The sequence below is a fragment of the Elephantulus edwardii genome, unplaced genomic scaffold, assembly GCF_000299155.1.
Source record: "Elephantulus edwardii isolate Elephantulus edwardi_28Jun2011 unplaced genomic scaffold, EleEdw1.0 scaffold00014, whole genome shotgun sequence".
NCBI classification, from domain to species: domain Eukaryota; kingdom Metazoa; phylum Chordata; class Mammalia; order Macroscelidea; family Macroscelididae; genus Elephantulus; species Elephantulus edwardii.
Genome location: NW_006399764.1, coordinates 5403794 through 5420942, shown reverse-complemented (window position 1 = coordinate 5420942; position 17149 = coordinate 5403794). Strand labels below are relative to the sequence as shown.

Sequence of the window (17149 nt, the reverse complement as noted above, 5' to 3'; positions counted from 1 at the left end):
AACTACTAATACAAAACGCAGACATGTGGTTCTTTAAAGCTTGCTGACATTGTTAGAGTCATAGATGTTAAACTTACAAGTTTCAAAGTGTAGAAATATTCTTAATTGAGTAACAATCAGGCTAGTAACAAAAAACCAAAAACAAACCAACCGTGGAAGTATAACATTTATGTTTGCTTTGAGTTTTTAAATAGTACTCATAAGAACTACAAATCAGAGTTTATATAGTGCTAACAGTATCAGCAGTAGCCTGTCTTATCATGTTTATTAATCGGCAGGTTTTATTGAGATGTTTGAGGAGACTAAGAACCAGGAGCTGGAACGGAAGGCGCAGGTGGAAGCCAGCATTGTTGCCCTTCTGGAGCACTGCAGCCGGGTGAGTACCGCGTGCCCCCTGTCCTGTCCGTTGTTTGTGTTAAGACTGCCCTTCCACGTACAGCTCAAAAATGTGCAAAGATTCACCAGTAGGTCTGCTCAGCTTAGCTGATTCCTTTATGTTTCTTTCTCTTGCTTGTTTTATTCTCTGTACGTTCCTAATTTCCATCTCTCTAATAAAATGTTAGCTAATAAGAGGGACATCATGCTGGGTAGAGTGGAGGGACAGTGCAGGAGGGGAAGACCCTCTATGAGGTGGATTGATTCAGTGACTGGGGTACTCAGGATGGGTTTGTCAGAGGCAATGAGATTGGCACAGGATAGAGCAGGGTTTAGGGCTGTTGTACATAGGGTCGCTATGAGTCGCAAACGACTCGACAGCACATAACAACAACAACAACAATAAGAGGAATTAATTCAGTCACTGGGGCAATGAAGGTAGGTGTGTCAGAGACAGCACATAACAACAACAATAAGAGGACTAGGGGACAAGGATGGCAGATGTATAACATCAGTGTTCAGCCCTGAGTGTAACACTACAGAGTGCTATATTTTCTTCTATTGTTAATCATTTGGAACCTGTACAAATAGTATTGCACAGAAAAAATAAAAATCCCGACTATTTTGGGAATATAGCATAGCGCCTAAAGAGTTGCACTGCCATCCCAAAGATAGAGATTTCTAATCCCCCAGTGGTATCTGGAGAGAAAGATGAGTAATCTCCTGTGAGAATCACAATGGCTGGTGATGAATTACTTTCGTCTCCACAGAAATGAGTTTGGTTTTTTTAGTATATTTTTCTTTGCTTGCTTGAGTATCTTTATTTTATATATATATATATATATATTTATATTTTATATATATAAAATGTCTATCAAAAAAGTCAGACTAACTGACTGTTAGGCTGTAATTGAACTCTCACGTCTGTGGCTTCTTAGCTACCTTTTAAGCCTTCAAACCTGGAACTGAACTTGCTCCTGGGGATCAGTTTCAGCCACGCATTAGACAAGTCTATCAAGGACTACAGTCTTCAATGTGGATTCATCTCAACATCAAGAAAACAAAAATCCTCACCACTGAACCAGTAGGTAACATTATGCTCAATGGAGAGAAGATTGAGGTTGTCACCAGTTTCATTTTACCTAAATCCACAATCGACATCCATGGCAGCAACACTGAAAAATCATGTTGCACTGGGAATATCTACCATCAGATATCTCTAAAGTGCTCTCTAAAGAGCAATGATGTGAGTTTAAAGACCAAGGTGCACCTGATTCAAGCTTTTGCCTTTTCATTTGCTTTCTGTGCATCTGAAAGTTGGACAATAAATAAGGAGGACCAAAGAATTGATGCTTTTGTATTGTGGTAGAAGAGAAGGGTACTGACTAACACGTCGACTGACAAAAGAACCAGCCAGTCTATGTCTTGGAGGAAATGTGATCGAGCTGCTCCTTAGAAGCAAGGATGGTGAAACTTCATCTCACATACTTTGCGCATGTTGTCAGGAGGGACCAGTGCTTGGAACAAGGCATCATACTGAGAAAGATAGAGGGTCAGCAAATGAGAGAAAGCTCCTCAAGGATTTGAACTAACACGGTGATTATAACAATGGACTTGAACATGATAGAGAAAAGAGGATGGTGCAGTACATAGAAGGATGTTGATGTGCTGTTCATAGAATTGCTATGAGTCATAGCCAACAACACCTAACAGCAGCAGCCACCACCTGGACATTTATAACACCATTGGGCAAGGGATCCTTCAGGACAAGCCATTGGAAAAGACAGCATTTACCAAATCTTTTTTTCATTTTATGCTGATTTAGTTACAGAGTTTGATTACATTGTTTTTCACAAAAGATTCTTCTTAGAAAGCAGGAAGGGACAAGGAAGAAGGATGGCTGGAAATGGAGAACCCAGGAAGGAAGGAGAAGTGCTGCTTCCTTGGGAGGATTGCAACCAGTATCATGAAACAAACTATTGAATGGAAAACTAATATACCCTGTAAATTTTCAAACTATAACTTAAGAACTATTACATAAACACTACTGTATGTAATATGATAAGAGAATAATTACATGGTCACTTTTTAGTAAATATTTCAGGATTCCACCTAAGCTCCTTAAGTAATAGAGTTGAGTTTTTATCTGCAACCAAATAATAAAGCAAATGAAAAAGAATCAGTTCTGTCTGCCTCTACTTACTGAGAAAAACCAATGAATGGTATAATTTAAAAAAGAATACTTATAGACAATGTCATTCTTTTTTTTTTGTCATTGTTTTCCATGGGTTTCCTGGAGTGTTAAGTCAGTGGAATTTTTTTCCATTTTTATTTCCCTGTGAATACAGAATATAAATCGTATGAAGCAGATCTCCTCTGTCACCAACCAAGAGCTGAAGCTGATGCAGGATGACCTCAGTTTTAAATCGACTGAGATGCAGAAATCTCAGAGTACAGCTCAGAATCTGACTTCAGGTCAGGAAATAATCTTGCTTATTTTCTGTTGCAGATAGGAATTTTTCAATTTTCTTTTCTTTGGATTTTTGTAAGTCTCTCTTGACTACACCTAGATTCTCTCCTGGCTTCGGTCACTTGTACTTTTCTTACTAGTTTTGCAGTGTGATAATCTCCTTGATGTGATGATGTGTCTGGCATACTTATGTGTCTTGGTTGTGCAATGGTTAAAGTACCTGGCCGCTAATGGAAAGATTGTCAGTGTGAACCTATTAACTGCTCTCAGAAACATGTGACAGCCTCCTTCTGTAAAGATGACAGCCTTGGGAACCTTGTCGGGCTATTCAGCTCTGTCCGTCAGGGACATTGTTTTTCACACTAGACCTTGACCTTTTCTTTACCAGTTCCCTCCCTCCACTCATCACATTGTGCGACCCTCTGCTTAAGCCCCCTTGAATCCTCCCACTCATTCTACAATAATGGTTCTATACAGTATTTGTCTTTATGAGACTGAGTTAGATCACTCAGCATAATGCTCTTCGGTCCCTCCCGTTAGGTAATAATTTACAAAATCATTGCTCCTGCATGCTGCATGGTATTCCATTGCGTGGATGTAGCATAATGGAGACCTTGTGAGTTAGAGGTCCGTGTGAGCCACTGCACCAGAGCTCCGTGCAATAAGCAGTTCAGATTGCCTTGGAGTCAAAACCTACTCCTGGTGACCCTCCGACAGAGTTTCAAATAAGTATTATGGTTTTTAAATGACTACTGGATCCTACTAATATGCCATCAAATTTAGAGTAAGGATATAGGCAGATAATTGCTATTCCATACATTTACAAATATTTTATCTGCCCAGGCTGTTGAAGAACTTACCATAATTTTATGTATCTGAATTTGATTCCAATAATTACAAAACTCAAACCTGAGTAGATTCAGAACCTACTGAGAATTGACTCGCCAGTGAATTTTCAGGAGCCCATAAATAGCCCAGGAGGAGATTGCCTGTCTTTCTCTTGTGGATTTGAAGGGCCCAAGAAGCCCCACCTTTAGATTAGCAGTCACTTCCTACTTAACTTACCACCGGAGCTCCCACAACACCTAGTAGAGTACGTTCTAGTACTGGCTTGACCTGAATTATTTTAACATTTTTTCATATGTTAATGACTTTAAAGTTTAGTTATCCTATTTACAAAACCTGTTTTGTGTTTTAGATTGTAGTACTTAAGTTTTATGGTTTGGTTTTTTGGTGGGGTTTTTTTTATTTATACCAACATTCATTCAACGAGTTTTTGCCACAGCAAACTGCTCTCAATGCTCTAGATTCTGCAGGACTCAGAGCTGACCCTCCTGTGGATTTTCAGAGCCTGTAAATCACACTGAGGAAGATTGCCCATCTTCCTTCTGCAAACATTTTTAAAAGAGAAAAATCCATATCTCAAGTGTGAATTTAAGTTGTTAAATGACTTTTTCCAACCTGATCCAAGAACTCTAACAGGTTAGGTTTTTTTAATCCTTGGGAATCACCATAAGAGACTTAGGATATATTTATTTGATTTGATATTCATCTTGATTTTGGCATTCATCTTTTGTGGATTGTTTCAATTTTTATAGTCATCTTTTGTGGATTGTTTCCCAAAACTAGAATTAGAAATTTTATTTGAAATATCTACCTCTTAGGTTAAAATTAGGACTCCTGTTTTATAGAAGGAAGGATAAGACCAAAAAAAAGATAACTATCCTGATTTGTTGCTTTCCCAAAGCCACTATACATACAGGTAGAGACTATGTGATGCACATTTTTCATGCAGAGAGGATATGATTAGGAGGGAAAGTGCAAAAAGGGCCCCTTAGGGAGATGACAATGAAAGGCAAGACTGAGAAACACCGATGTCCTCGGAGTCAAGAGGCAGAGAGTCTGTCAGCAGTAGTTTTTATTTATATTTTTGGAAAGGAAACGCCAGGGAGTAAACAAATGTGCTGATGGCAGAATATTTCAGACACATTTCCCCAGGTCAAAGTGGTTCCTTCTGAGATTGTGCTACTATGTACACACTGCTTGGTAAACTTTGGGACTTGCTAGCATATCAGAAGGAACTGGACTGCTTCCTCTTCCTGCCTCTTCCCTTCGAGGAGCTTTCAGCTTTTCACAGGGACCTGTTGTGAGCGGAAGATAAACTTTCCCCCATTCCAGCCAGTCATTCGTGCCTAGAAAAAGCCGGTTTTAGGAAAAAATCATTTGCATACTTCGTAAATGTTTTTTTTTAGTATTACAATATCTAAAGATTAAATTTAAAGTGAGACTTAAAACCAACTAGTTAAAATATCTCCATGTTAAGAACATTCCCATTAATGTGTGAATAGGAAGGAATACTGCTTTCTATTCAGCTTATTAAGTATTAGGATACATATCTTGTTGGACTATCCCAACATAAAATTGATTCTTTACCACTTACAAATAATAAGCCTCTAACTCATTCACAAAGATGTGAATTTAACAATAGCAAGACCCTCTCAACAGAGGTTAAGTCCTGCCAGCTCTGCTGCCATAATCAGGAGGCAGTTGCCCTGCGAACCCCAAGGTCGCGTCTCTCTCGTGGTTCGAATTTACCAGCAGCTCCCCAGGAGTAAAGGGGGTAATCTCCTCTAGTGCACTTTATACTCCTGGGAACCCACTGGAGCCTACGCTATGAGTCATTTCCAGCTCGACAGCAAGTAGTTTTAAAATTAACAAACATCAATCAGTATTTGTTGTATGTTTGGGAGAATTAGAAGAGAAATCCTAGAAAGGAGGGAAGCTAAGTGTTGAAAGCTGTGTATAAACTTCACGCAAACCCTGGTGTGACCACCAAACACATCAAGGAAACGCAAGGAAATAAAGCAGCAGTTGTTAACAAGACAACTAAGGAAACATTTTAGATGGTTTTCCCCCAGTGGAGGTAAAGTTTGAGACTAGTATACTTTACTCCTCCTTATAATAAAATCAGTACTCTTCAAAGGAACACAGCCGAACCCAGAGTCTCTAGAATGTATCATTTATAATGCTCAGTACGGTAATAGAAAGAAAGTCACCCTTAAGCCCATAATTGTAATCCATTAAAGAGAATGTGTTTAGAGAGCCACATGCTCTGAGGCACCCTTTACTGTTTCTCAAAGCAGTTACGCAAAGTGTTGAGAGTGAACCATTCTAACTCTAGGGCATAGCCGCTTGAGTGAAGACAATGTTTGAGTTAATTTCTATATCAGCTGAAGCACATAGTAGGGGCTAAATACTTATGAAGATAAAAATGAGAAACACGTAAAGATAGTGTGTTTACGTGTATGTGTCATTAAAATTGTGATTTATATATAAATGATGTTGTTGTTGTTGTTATGTGTCGTCGAGTTGTTTCCGACTCATAGTGACCCTATGCACAACAGCCCTAAACCCTGCTCTATCCTGCGCCAACCGCACCGCCTCTGACACACCCATCCTGATTACCCCAGTCACCGAATCAATCCATCTCATAGAGGGTCTTCCCCTCCTGCGCTGTCCCTCCACCCTCCCAAGCATGATGTCCCTCTCCAAGGACCCGTCCCTCCTGGTAACATGTCCAAAGTATGTCAGACGAAGCCCCAGAATCCTTGCCTCCAAGGAGTAGCTTGGTTTAATCCTCTCCAAGATGAATCTGTTTCTTTTCCTGGTAGTCCATGGTACATTCAGTACCCTTCTCCAGCACCACAGCTCAAAAGCATCCACTCTCCTTCTGTCCTCCATGACTTAAATAATTATAGTGTATATATATCACATAATTTTAAATTTTTAGAAAAAGTTACAGAACTCACACATATGGTAAACTTGGGTATTTTTGTTTTCCATGTAGCTTTGGTATAATGTGCCTATTAAAAAGAATATATCCCAAGCAACAAATGCAGGCAAGGTTGTGGAGAAACTGGAACCCTTATTCACTGTTGGTGGGAGTGTAAAATGGTGCAACCACTGTGGAAGGCGGTATGGCACTTTCTCAAAAAGTTGCAAATAGAGATACCATTTGACCCAGCAATTCCACTACTACGAATATACCCCAAAGAGACCATAACTGACATCCAAGCAGATATATACACACCCATGTTTATTGCAGCTTTGTTCACAATAGCAAGGAGTTGGAAACAACCTAACTGCCCGTCAACACACGAATGCCTAGAGAAGCTGTGATATATTCACGCAAATGGAATGCTACACTGCATTGAAAAACAAGGAACTCATACAATATTATTAAAAATGGGTGACCCTGGAGGACATTATACTGAGTGAAGTATCTCAGTCACAAAAGGACAAATACTGCATGGTGCCACTGTTGTAAAACAGGACTGACATTGGGGTTGTGGGGAGACTGAGAAAGATGGGTTCAATAATGTATACTGCATTGAAACAGATGAGGAAGAAAACTGTTTAAAAGAGATATGTGATTAGGTATTTTTGTCATGACAGGAGTCTAGAGTGAAGGCTACATGATTGAGTGGACCTGGGGGATGGTTTGTAAAACAATGAAAAAATTTTTCTTTTACTTTTCCAAGGGGGGAGGGTTGGGAAGGGAGAAAAGTGCAACAATGAAGGAATGGAAATCCAAAATCTGTGTAAATTTTTACTGAAAGTAATAAAAAATTTAAATCAAACAAACAGAAAGAATATATCTTCCCTTCAGATCGTATAATAATTAATAGTATCCATATGACATTCCTCAAATTGAAAGGGGGGGGAATGTTAAATGGAAAGGAAAGAGACTCTGGAAACACAAAGAGCCACTGAAGAATAAAACCAAGTTAGGAGGCTCTCCATTTCTTCGTCTCCTCTCAGAACCTACCACTCAGCCGTGCTCCTCAGAGCAGCCAGCCCACTGCTGGCAGTGCAGTGACAGCCACTTAGGCCACTGGAGTAGAATTGAGAACCACGAGATAACTGAAAGCATAGTAGAATTCCAGAAAAATGTTTTCTTTTGTTTTACTGACGATGCAAAGGCATCCAGCTGTGTGGATCATGCCAAATTATAGGGAACTCGGGTGGTTTAGTGCTAAGGAATTACACTGTCAATGCAAAGGTACGTGGTTCAAATCGATTCGCTGCTGTGCGGGAGAAAGATGGGCAGTTTCCTCTTTTGACTGTTGTCTGTGTGGCCACTGCAGTGGGTTAGCAAACCTAACAGGGGAGTAGTAGCAAGAGCTGTGAGAAGGAAGACGAGGGCTAGAATTCACGGAAGTAGGCGCAGAGGTGGGGTGCGGTGCCTGACCTCGGAGGAGTCAGTTTCGTGCTGTTAATGTTATTGATGGAGATTCTTTGCCCTGCACACTTGCTGGAAATCACACACCGCTGTCCCCTTGTTGGTTTCCCTGTTTTTACATCACTAAAGGGGTTGTTATGTTGTTGGAACTAACTCCCAGCTGACCGTCCACTGGAGTTTCAGAGGCTGTAAATCACATAGGAGGAGATTGCCCAGTTTTCTCCCACAGAGCATCTGGTAGAGTTGAACTGCACGCCTTTGTGTTGGCAACACAATTCCTGCCCACTAGGCCACCAGAGTCCCCTCAATAAAGGGAAAAACAGCCACTTGAGACACTTTAAAAGGAAATTTTTATGCACACCAAAAGACTGTTCCAAAAGAAAAAAAAAGAGTGGGAATAAATATGAGGCCTGTGATCAGCCTTGTAGGTGCAGCTATTGATCTCTTTCTGGAAACAAAAAATTAGGAAGAAATGTGAAAATGCACAGAAAACAATTAGTTCAGAAGACAAATGTACCAAGCAGATCTCAACTGCCATGACCCTGAGACGTGACCTGGCTACCAGTGCTGACCACTCTAAAAGTGACCTCAAGAGGAGGTCTCAGAGTGGACACAAGGGTAGACTAAAACTCACAACTAAAAATGGCCAGGCTCCCCTCGTTCTCATAGAGACTAGTGGAGCTCTCAGGACTATGGGCCTTGGTTCCTCATGAGTCTGGAACACAGCTCACCCCAAAAATAAGCCTTTAAATGGAATACTATACAAAAGAGGTACTCATCCTCTGATAATCTTCCACGTAAAATCACAAGGCAGCAGTTGGCCAATGGTAGAGCTCAGAAGACACAAAAGGATAGGATAAAAGGATTTATGGAAATGAGACTCAGAGAGCAAATAGGAAGAGTATGATTTTATAGTGGATATAGTAATTAATGTCGTAAAAATGTGTATGAGTGCGTGAATGAAAACCAATTTGGAAGCTTTTACTCAAATTGTTGTTTTTGTTGTGTGCCATCAAGTTGCCTGCGACTCATAATGACCCTATGTACAACAGCCCTAATCCCTGCTCTATCCTGTGCCAATCTTAATGCCTCTGACACACCTACTCCCATTACCCCAGTCACTTAATCAATCCATCTCATCGAGGGTCTTCCTCTCCTGCTCTGTCCCTCCACCCCCCCCAAGCATGACATCCCTTTCCAAAGACTGGTCTCTCTTTGCAACATGTCGAACGTATATCAGATGAAGCTTCAGAATCCTTGCCTCCAAGGAGCAGCCTGGTCTCATCCTCTCCAGGGTAAACCTGTTTGTTGTCTTAGCAGTTCAGGGTATATGCAGTACTCTTCTCCAGCACCACAGCTCAAAGGCATCAATTCTTCTTCTATCATCCTAGTCATTATCCACCTCTCTGATGCATAACAAGTGATTGCAAAGACCATCGCCTGTATCAGGCACATCTTAGTCTCCAGACCGACACCATTGCTCTTTAGTACTATGGATCATTCTCTCATAATATGTGTTAATATGTAGGAAAAGCCCACTGTGTCTGTCCTAGTATGTTTATGTAGTCCTGAAGCCTGGTTTGGCACATGTGTGTATGTCAGGCAGCACTGATTACCTGAGGGTCTTCATCATGTCTTACTGATTACAGTGGACATGGTGCGTTTGTGCATAATCTCTTAAAACATGATCTTGAATGCTTACATTTTATTTCCTCATGTGAAAAATAGAAAGTTGAATTAATAATGAACTTGAGTTCTTATGTTACAGATAGTCAGCGCCTCCAGTTAGATCTACAGAAAATGGAACTTCTGGAAAGTAAGATGATTGAGGAACAACAGTCTCTAAAAAGCAAAATTAAACAAATGACCACCGATCTGGAGACATACAATGATTTGGCAGCTTTGAAGTCATCAGGGGAAGAAAAGAAAAAGGTGAATGCTCACAGCATCATCAAAGTTACAATTCAAATAGCTTCTACTGGATAAAATTTAACATTTGTATTTCCTATGAGATTTCTCACTTTTAGTTGATAATTTGATAGGCAATTTAAACCCTCCAGCTGCTCTTTGGGAGAAGAATGTGTGATTACCACTTCTGAAAACCCGCTGGAAGATCAGTTCCAATTGGAGAGTACACAATAACAATAGATATTTAGAGTGACTTGAAAATTAAGCTTAAACGGAAGCCAAAAATAGAAAAGCAGAAGATAAGCTACTACTTAAAACTAATTGCTGTTGAGTTGGTACCAGAGCAGACCTGTGCTCCATAAGGGTCTCAATGTATGACTTTTTAGAAATAGATCCCTAGGCATTGGGAGGGTCCTCTGGTGGTGGTCTTGAACCTCTAACCTGTACACTAACAGTTGAGAACATTAACTATTTGCACCTCCTAGGAACTCCAAGCTACTGGAGCATCTCTTCAAATATGATATTTATAAAATGCAGATTTGATTATGACACTTTCTATTTTAAACTTGTCACTGGCTTTTCATTGCTATTTATGTCTCTAACACATTGCCACAAAAGACGGTAATACATCAAAAAAAGCACGGCCCTCAATTTAAAAGTGTGCAGCAATGTGTTAAAAGTAGATTTGATGTGGTAGAGGCGTATAAGGTAGTATTAAGGGGTAATCTGTACATACTAGCATAGCTTTCATAGTTCAAAGGCTATTTTTACTAAATGTCAGATTACATCCACTGAAATTATCTATCAACTGTTGGCTTCCTAGTTGTTTACATTATTTACTTCTGTTTGGGTCTGTATAGAAACTACATCAGGAGAGAACAGTACTATCAACTCGTCAAAATGCCTTTAAGAAAATAATGGAGAAGTTAAACATAGACTATGAGACATTAAAAACACAACTACAAGAGAATGAGACACATTCTCAGGTGAGCAGAGGGGGAAAACCACTTCTGGAATTCATTTCTCTGTTTAGGCTGTCTTGTCTAGTTCTTTTAATATACTGTAAATATTTTCCCAGTTCTGCTGGCTGTTAAGACAGCCAGATTCTCTATAATCTCTGTTCTCAATAAATGAATTGCTCCTGCTTTTCTGCTTTCGTGAAATCACTCACTGCATTTGTGATGTCTGAGGTCGTTCTCAGATAGCTTGCATTGGTTTCATCATGATGAACCTTAGAAACATGCTTGTCTTGTCTTCCTTATTCTCAGTACCATCCAAGTGATTAACACAAAGTGAGGGTTCGGTAAGTGTTTGTTGGATGATTGACACAAGCGGTGTCATGTGTGAAGTCACTAATTATGGCCTGAAAAAAGTGGGCAATTTTCATGCTTTGGATTAGCAATAAAAAAGCTTGTATTTCGGATCTGCTAGCTTCTCTATGGGAGAAAGATGCATAATCTCCTCTTGTAAAGATTGACCATCTCAGAAACTCAATGGTGGGTCACCAAGGGAATGAACTCACTCAGCAGCTGTGGGTTTGGCCTTTTCCTTTTCGGTTATTTCTCTACACTGGCAATTTAAAACTCTAATTATTAATGTTAAATGCTTTCAAAGCTTAGATCTTTTCTCTGTGTAGTCATATGGTTATAGTAAAAAATAAAACCCCTAGAAATAACCAGTGGTAGTGTTTTGGTGTAACATCTTTCCAGGCTTTCTCTTCGCAATCATGCAGTTGTTAGGTGCTGTCGAATGGAGTATGACACCTAGCTGCCCTGTGAACAACGGGCCTGAACCTTGCCTTATTCTGTACCATCCTCACAGTCCTGGCATACTCAAGCCAGTTGCTCCAGTCACTCTGTCAGTCCATCGGATTTCCATCTGATTGATAGTCTTCCTCCCTTTCACCTACCCTCCACCCTTCCAAGCATGATGCCTTCCTCCTTTGCAATTATACAAACATACTAATAATATTTTATTTATAAAAAATGGGATAACACATAGAGCCTTTAAACATTTATCCTTTAATGTATTTTCAACTTCTTTTCGATGACATCATTTTTATGACCATAGCAATTCCGTTATATGGATGTGACAATTTTTTAAAAAAATGCACTGACACACACCCCCTTACCATCTTCTGAAAGGACCAGAGTCTTATAAAAGTTTTGCCACCACACTAAGAGCTCATAAAATACTATTTGTGAGGTTCAAATGACCAGTCAACTTTTCCTGTCTCTCCTTCATAAATAAACTTGGGCACAGACTTGTTAAGTTGGCAAGATAATCTTGGGCCCTTCAGAGTGGAAATAAGTGCTGGAGGAGAAATCAGAGAGAAAGTTTGTGAGGTCTTTGCCTTGAATAGCTCTTGGAAGGAATTATTGATATTCCTTAGATAATATTGACCCTCCTCTTCCACAAAATATATGACTCGAGAAAACACTTGACAAACACCAATTCTTAGAGCAGTCAATGGCTACTTGTTTATTCCTGTTTATTCCCACATCAAGTGCTAATCGTATTTTTAACTCTGCTAATTAGAGCAAATCATACCATAAGCCACAATATAAAATCCTTGTCTGTAATATTTTATTAAATGAATTCCTGGTGTTTCCATCTTTCACAACTATTGTCTTAGAAACTAGTTTTTTATATCTATAAGTAATTTTCATTCATGAACTCTTTAAATAAGGCATCTTTTATTTTAAATAAAATTTTTATTTTATATTGGTTTACTTACAAAGTTTGTGTACATTGTTCTTCACACTGGCTCTTTCCCATTTTCTTTACTCACCCTCCCTCTACCCAGCAAATTGTGTGACCCTATGATTATCTCCCTCCCCATCCTCACCCCCCTGGATCCTCATACACGGTTTACTAGTTATCTTTCTATTTCTCCAATAATGGTCTTATTCAGAATTTGTCCTTACAGGACTGAGTTAGTTCACTTAGCCTGAGACTCTCTGACCCTCCCAATTTAGGTAGTGATTTTCAAAATCACTGCTCCTGCGTGCTGTGTGGTACTTAAATAAGGTATCTTTTTGCTGCTGAGTTTTGGAAAGTCGATCCCGACTCACAGCCACCACACGTGGAAGAGCGGAGCTTCACCCATTTTTGTAGAAGCACGTCTCCAGGTTTTTCTCCTGTGGAGCCAGCTGCCGAGTGAGTTTGAACTGCCAACCTTTCGGTTCTTCACTGTTTGTATGGCACTTAGAGGTTTGTTGTGTATTATGCAGCCACCTCTTTGTACAACAGAAATAGAAAAAAAAATCTGGCACTTGACTTTGCAAAACAGATTTTTAGAGATTTACTGCCAAAAGTGTTGGGTGTTTCCTTGAGTCCCTCCTCACTTTGAGCTCTCATCTGGGCCGACTTGATCTGATTTAGTAGTATTAACTCATAGCAGGTACAGTTTACATAGTTAATTAATTACAGTTCACCCTAATACCTGGATTTCATTCTGTGGAGGAAACAGTGGGATGGTTCTACTTCAACACTGACCCTGTGCCCTGAAGACAAGCTTAACTGAGGGGTAGTAAGAAATGTTATTACTGCTACTTCAGGGATCAAATTTTAAAAAATCATTATTTCTTTGAAAAGTCCACAGTGAACATGAGTTTGGTATTTCATTTTTCAGTCAGTCTAGAGTGAAAACTGTGTGTGTCTTAAAAAAGAAAGACCATAACCTAGAGTTACAAGGTTAATTAAATCAGAAAAACAATTTAATTCTATAACAGTAAAATTGTCTTCCGAGGAAGCAACCATCAATATAATATCCACATTAGCTTCCTGTTGATGCAGAAATGATTGTAACCATGCCAGCTTGTTACCAGCCCCCTTATAATCTTCACACTGCAGCTCTGCTCTTATCACAGCTTGTGGACTTAGACAGGAAGTTTAGCCCTGGAAATAAGGAAGTTTCTTCTATATAGCTGATCCTTTGATAATTTTAGAGTATATATTTGTAGGATTAGATTTCTAGATTTTAAGGAAGAGATTCCCATCATATTCCATTCTTCTTTTAAAGTGGGGGTTTTTTTAAGCAAAGAGGTGGGGGGAAATCATAAGCTGTCTTTTAGTTGGCATACTTATTGCTATAATAATAAATATTTTCTACTTAAAACAAGCATATACAGTGAAACATAGATTTTAGCATATTTATTAATGTATTTACAGTAGCTTACTTTTTTATTAATTTTTTTTCTGTTCTCTACCAAAGATTTTTTATTACTAAAATGTAAACATTTCATAAGATTTTTAAGTTAAAGTTGTTGTGGTTTTGTTTTTTTTAATCGTTTTAAAAGGATACATACTTGTTTTGATTTGGGGCACTTGTTTACATTTTTCTTTTGTGTTTTTAGCTTACAAATTTGGAGAGGAAGTGGCAACACCATGAGCAAAATAACTTTGTGATGAAAGAATGTATCCTTGGAGAAGCTAAAAATGAGTATAACTGATTTTTTCCTTACAGTTTCTTTAAAGACTGTAATTTTCTAAACTCAATTTGTTACACTCTTAGGCTAATATGTCCAAAAATAAAGTTAAACTATATGGGGAATAAATGGATCAGTTCTTGGAGAGGCATGTCATGTTTCGAAGAGTAGAGGGACAGTGCAGGAGAGAAAGACCCTTGATTCAGTGACTTCCAGATTGATTCAGTGACTGGTGTAATGGAGATAGGTGAGTCAAAGACAATAAGATTGGCACAGGGATAGAGCAAGGTTTAGGACTATTGTGCATAGGGTCGCTATGAGTTGCAGGCAGCTTGATGGCACATAACAATAGCAACTCCAATTTATATGCTAATAAGAATTATTACTCTCTAAGAGGAAAGTTATGGGGAGGAGTATATGTCAAAACACTAATAGTAAGTACACTTTTGGAAATGCCACCAGTGGGCACAAAGTTAGAGTGTGACCTGGTGATAAAGTGCACAGTGTTTGCAATCTAATCTGATCCAGGTTAAATGTTGACTCTACAACTTATAAATTATGAGCTTTAAGAAGTTTAAACTATCAGCCTCCATTTTATCATCACTAAAATGCAAGTTGATATTTCGTTCTTGTAAAGTTGTTGGAAGACTTATACATAAAGTCATAACTCTTTTATGTTGTTGTTGTTGTTGTTGTTGTGTACCATCAATTCAGAGCTGACCCTGAGCTGACCCTTCAGTGGGTTTTCAGAGGCAGAACTTGCATGGGAGGAGATTGCCCGTCCTTCTCCCGCAAGCAGCTGGAGGATTTACCTTCAGGATTGCAGCGCAGATTCTTACCACTCATGACACAAATAGACAGCTAGATACTGCATGTGTGTAATTGTTGTTTATAATGCAATAGCTTGGATATCTAGGAAACAGAGGGAGCTAAACGAAGCAGGGTCCTAAGAAGTTTGATCTTTCTGCTCATCCTTCTTTCAACTGAATGCCATTTTATGTCTACTACAAAGGGACTAAAATGGGACTGTAGCACTTTTCTAATCTGTTGTTGCTGATTATTGTCCAGTTGAGCACGACTCATAGCGACTCTATCAACAGAAAGCCTGAAGCCTTGCTTATAACTACCATCGTTTCTCCAAGTTCATGGAGTTTCCAGAGGCATGTGGTTTAGGAAGTGGCTGCCACTCCTGCTTCCAAACCTGTCTTAAACTGGGAGCTCCACCAAACACTGTCCACAATAGGCAGCTGTTATGGCTTTTGGCTACCCAATGGCACAAGGTTCAGCATAACAGCAAACCCAGATTACCTCAGTATAGCACATTGACAGAGGAGTGCTGTACAACTTAGAAGAATGTTCCTCCAAATTAAAATAACACTAGGTCTTTGGGCCCAACCAATGTTTCTAATCTTGGGAGGCAGAAATGGTGAGAATTCTATGATGGTTTCTTCCAAAGTCGTTTCCTTTTGCCTTTGACGATTGAAGCCTATTTCTTGACCTTAGGCAGCAGCAATTGCTAAGATAATGAATAGCAGAGTTGTGAGGTGCCCTTCTCCCACGTTGTTTCCTGTTCCTTCTTTGACTATTTTTTCTGACGTCTCTGCATGGAGAACTTGCTATCAATAGTGACAGCATAGGTTCTCCTTTGGGATACAGCGGAGGTATACAGCTCATGGCCAGCTCAAACCTTCAAACTGCAGTTTGCCTCCAGATAAGGCCCTTTAGATGCTCTGTTCCACCTTAGTTTCAAAACAGAAAATTTGTAATCATACTATACTAAAGTCTTAAGTTTTATACATTAGGAAGGTGACTTTGAATCAGAATAAAAATTTGAATGTAGAAAGAAAAATGTAAACTTCTGAATCTAGAAATTCTGTGTTGAGCTCTAAAAAGCATGATCTAGGATTCAGTCAATCTATTAAGATTACTCTAAAAATAGAATTAGATTAAGATGCATGATGTTACAGTAGGAAAACTTTTCTATTGCAGTTGCATTTTTTGGAACAAGTTTTGCATGGCTTTTCAGATATTAGTTGATGCTAAAATAACAGTGTTAAAATAACAATTTTTTAAAAAATGTGTCTTTTCTGTGCTATCATGTTCTCTTTTTTTAAAAAAAAATGTAGTTCCATTTTGAGTTGCAATTAGGTTCATATTTGTATTGATGCTGTATCTCCTTAACCACATAATTAGTCATAGCGACCAAGAGTCAAGAGAGTGATTACCAGCCAGTTATGAAGAATGTGAACAAACAGATTGCTGAATACAATAAAACTATCGTGGATGCTCTCCACAGCACCAGTCGGAACTGAATCAAAAGTGACTCTGAGACCCTCGCACAGCACTTTCTTGTGCTAGACTTTGTACAAACTGACTCAAAAGAAAAGAAAAAATACTCCTCTTTGCAAAGCTCTACTTAAGATTCATGAACACTATAGTTGTGTAGCCTTTTGAAAGAGTGATGTTTTAAATAACATACTTCAATAAATTGTCTTGAATTTGAAATTACTTATTTTCATGGTGTTTTGTCTTGTGGACATAACAGAATTTTCTTAATGAATGAAAAGATAAAATTATGACCAACAATTAGTCATTACAGTCTTATCTGTGGCAGCAAATAAATCATCTTTTCAGGTATCATCTGAGAGAGAGATGCCTGAGGTCTGATGCTGATTTAGCACTTGGATCAACTTACTAGTTTTCTTTTAAACAAAAGAACTTTAA

The 17149-nt window shown here is 38.9% G+C and overlaps 1 protein-coding gene across 1 annotated transcript in view; it reads left to right on the top strand.

Moving 5' to 3' along the window:
• The window catches only part of IFT74 (intraflagellar transport 74 homolog (Chlamydomonas)), a 78959-nt gene extending 62222 nt beyond the window's left edge, over positions 1–16737 (top strand). The window contains exons 14-19 of the mRNA XM_006881260.1: positions 279–376; positions 2724–2850; positions 9856–10019; positions 10856–10981; positions 14354–14414; positions 16619–16737. Coding sequence (XP_006881322.1) covers positions 279–376; positions 2724–2850; positions 9856–10019; positions 10856–10981; positions 14354–14414; positions 16619–16737 — 695 coding nt within the window. The remainder of the gene's footprint in view (positions 1–278; positions 377–2723; positions 2851–9855; positions 10020–10855; positions 10982–14353; positions 14415–16618) is intronic.
• Positions 16738–17149: the final 412 nt, after the last annotated feature.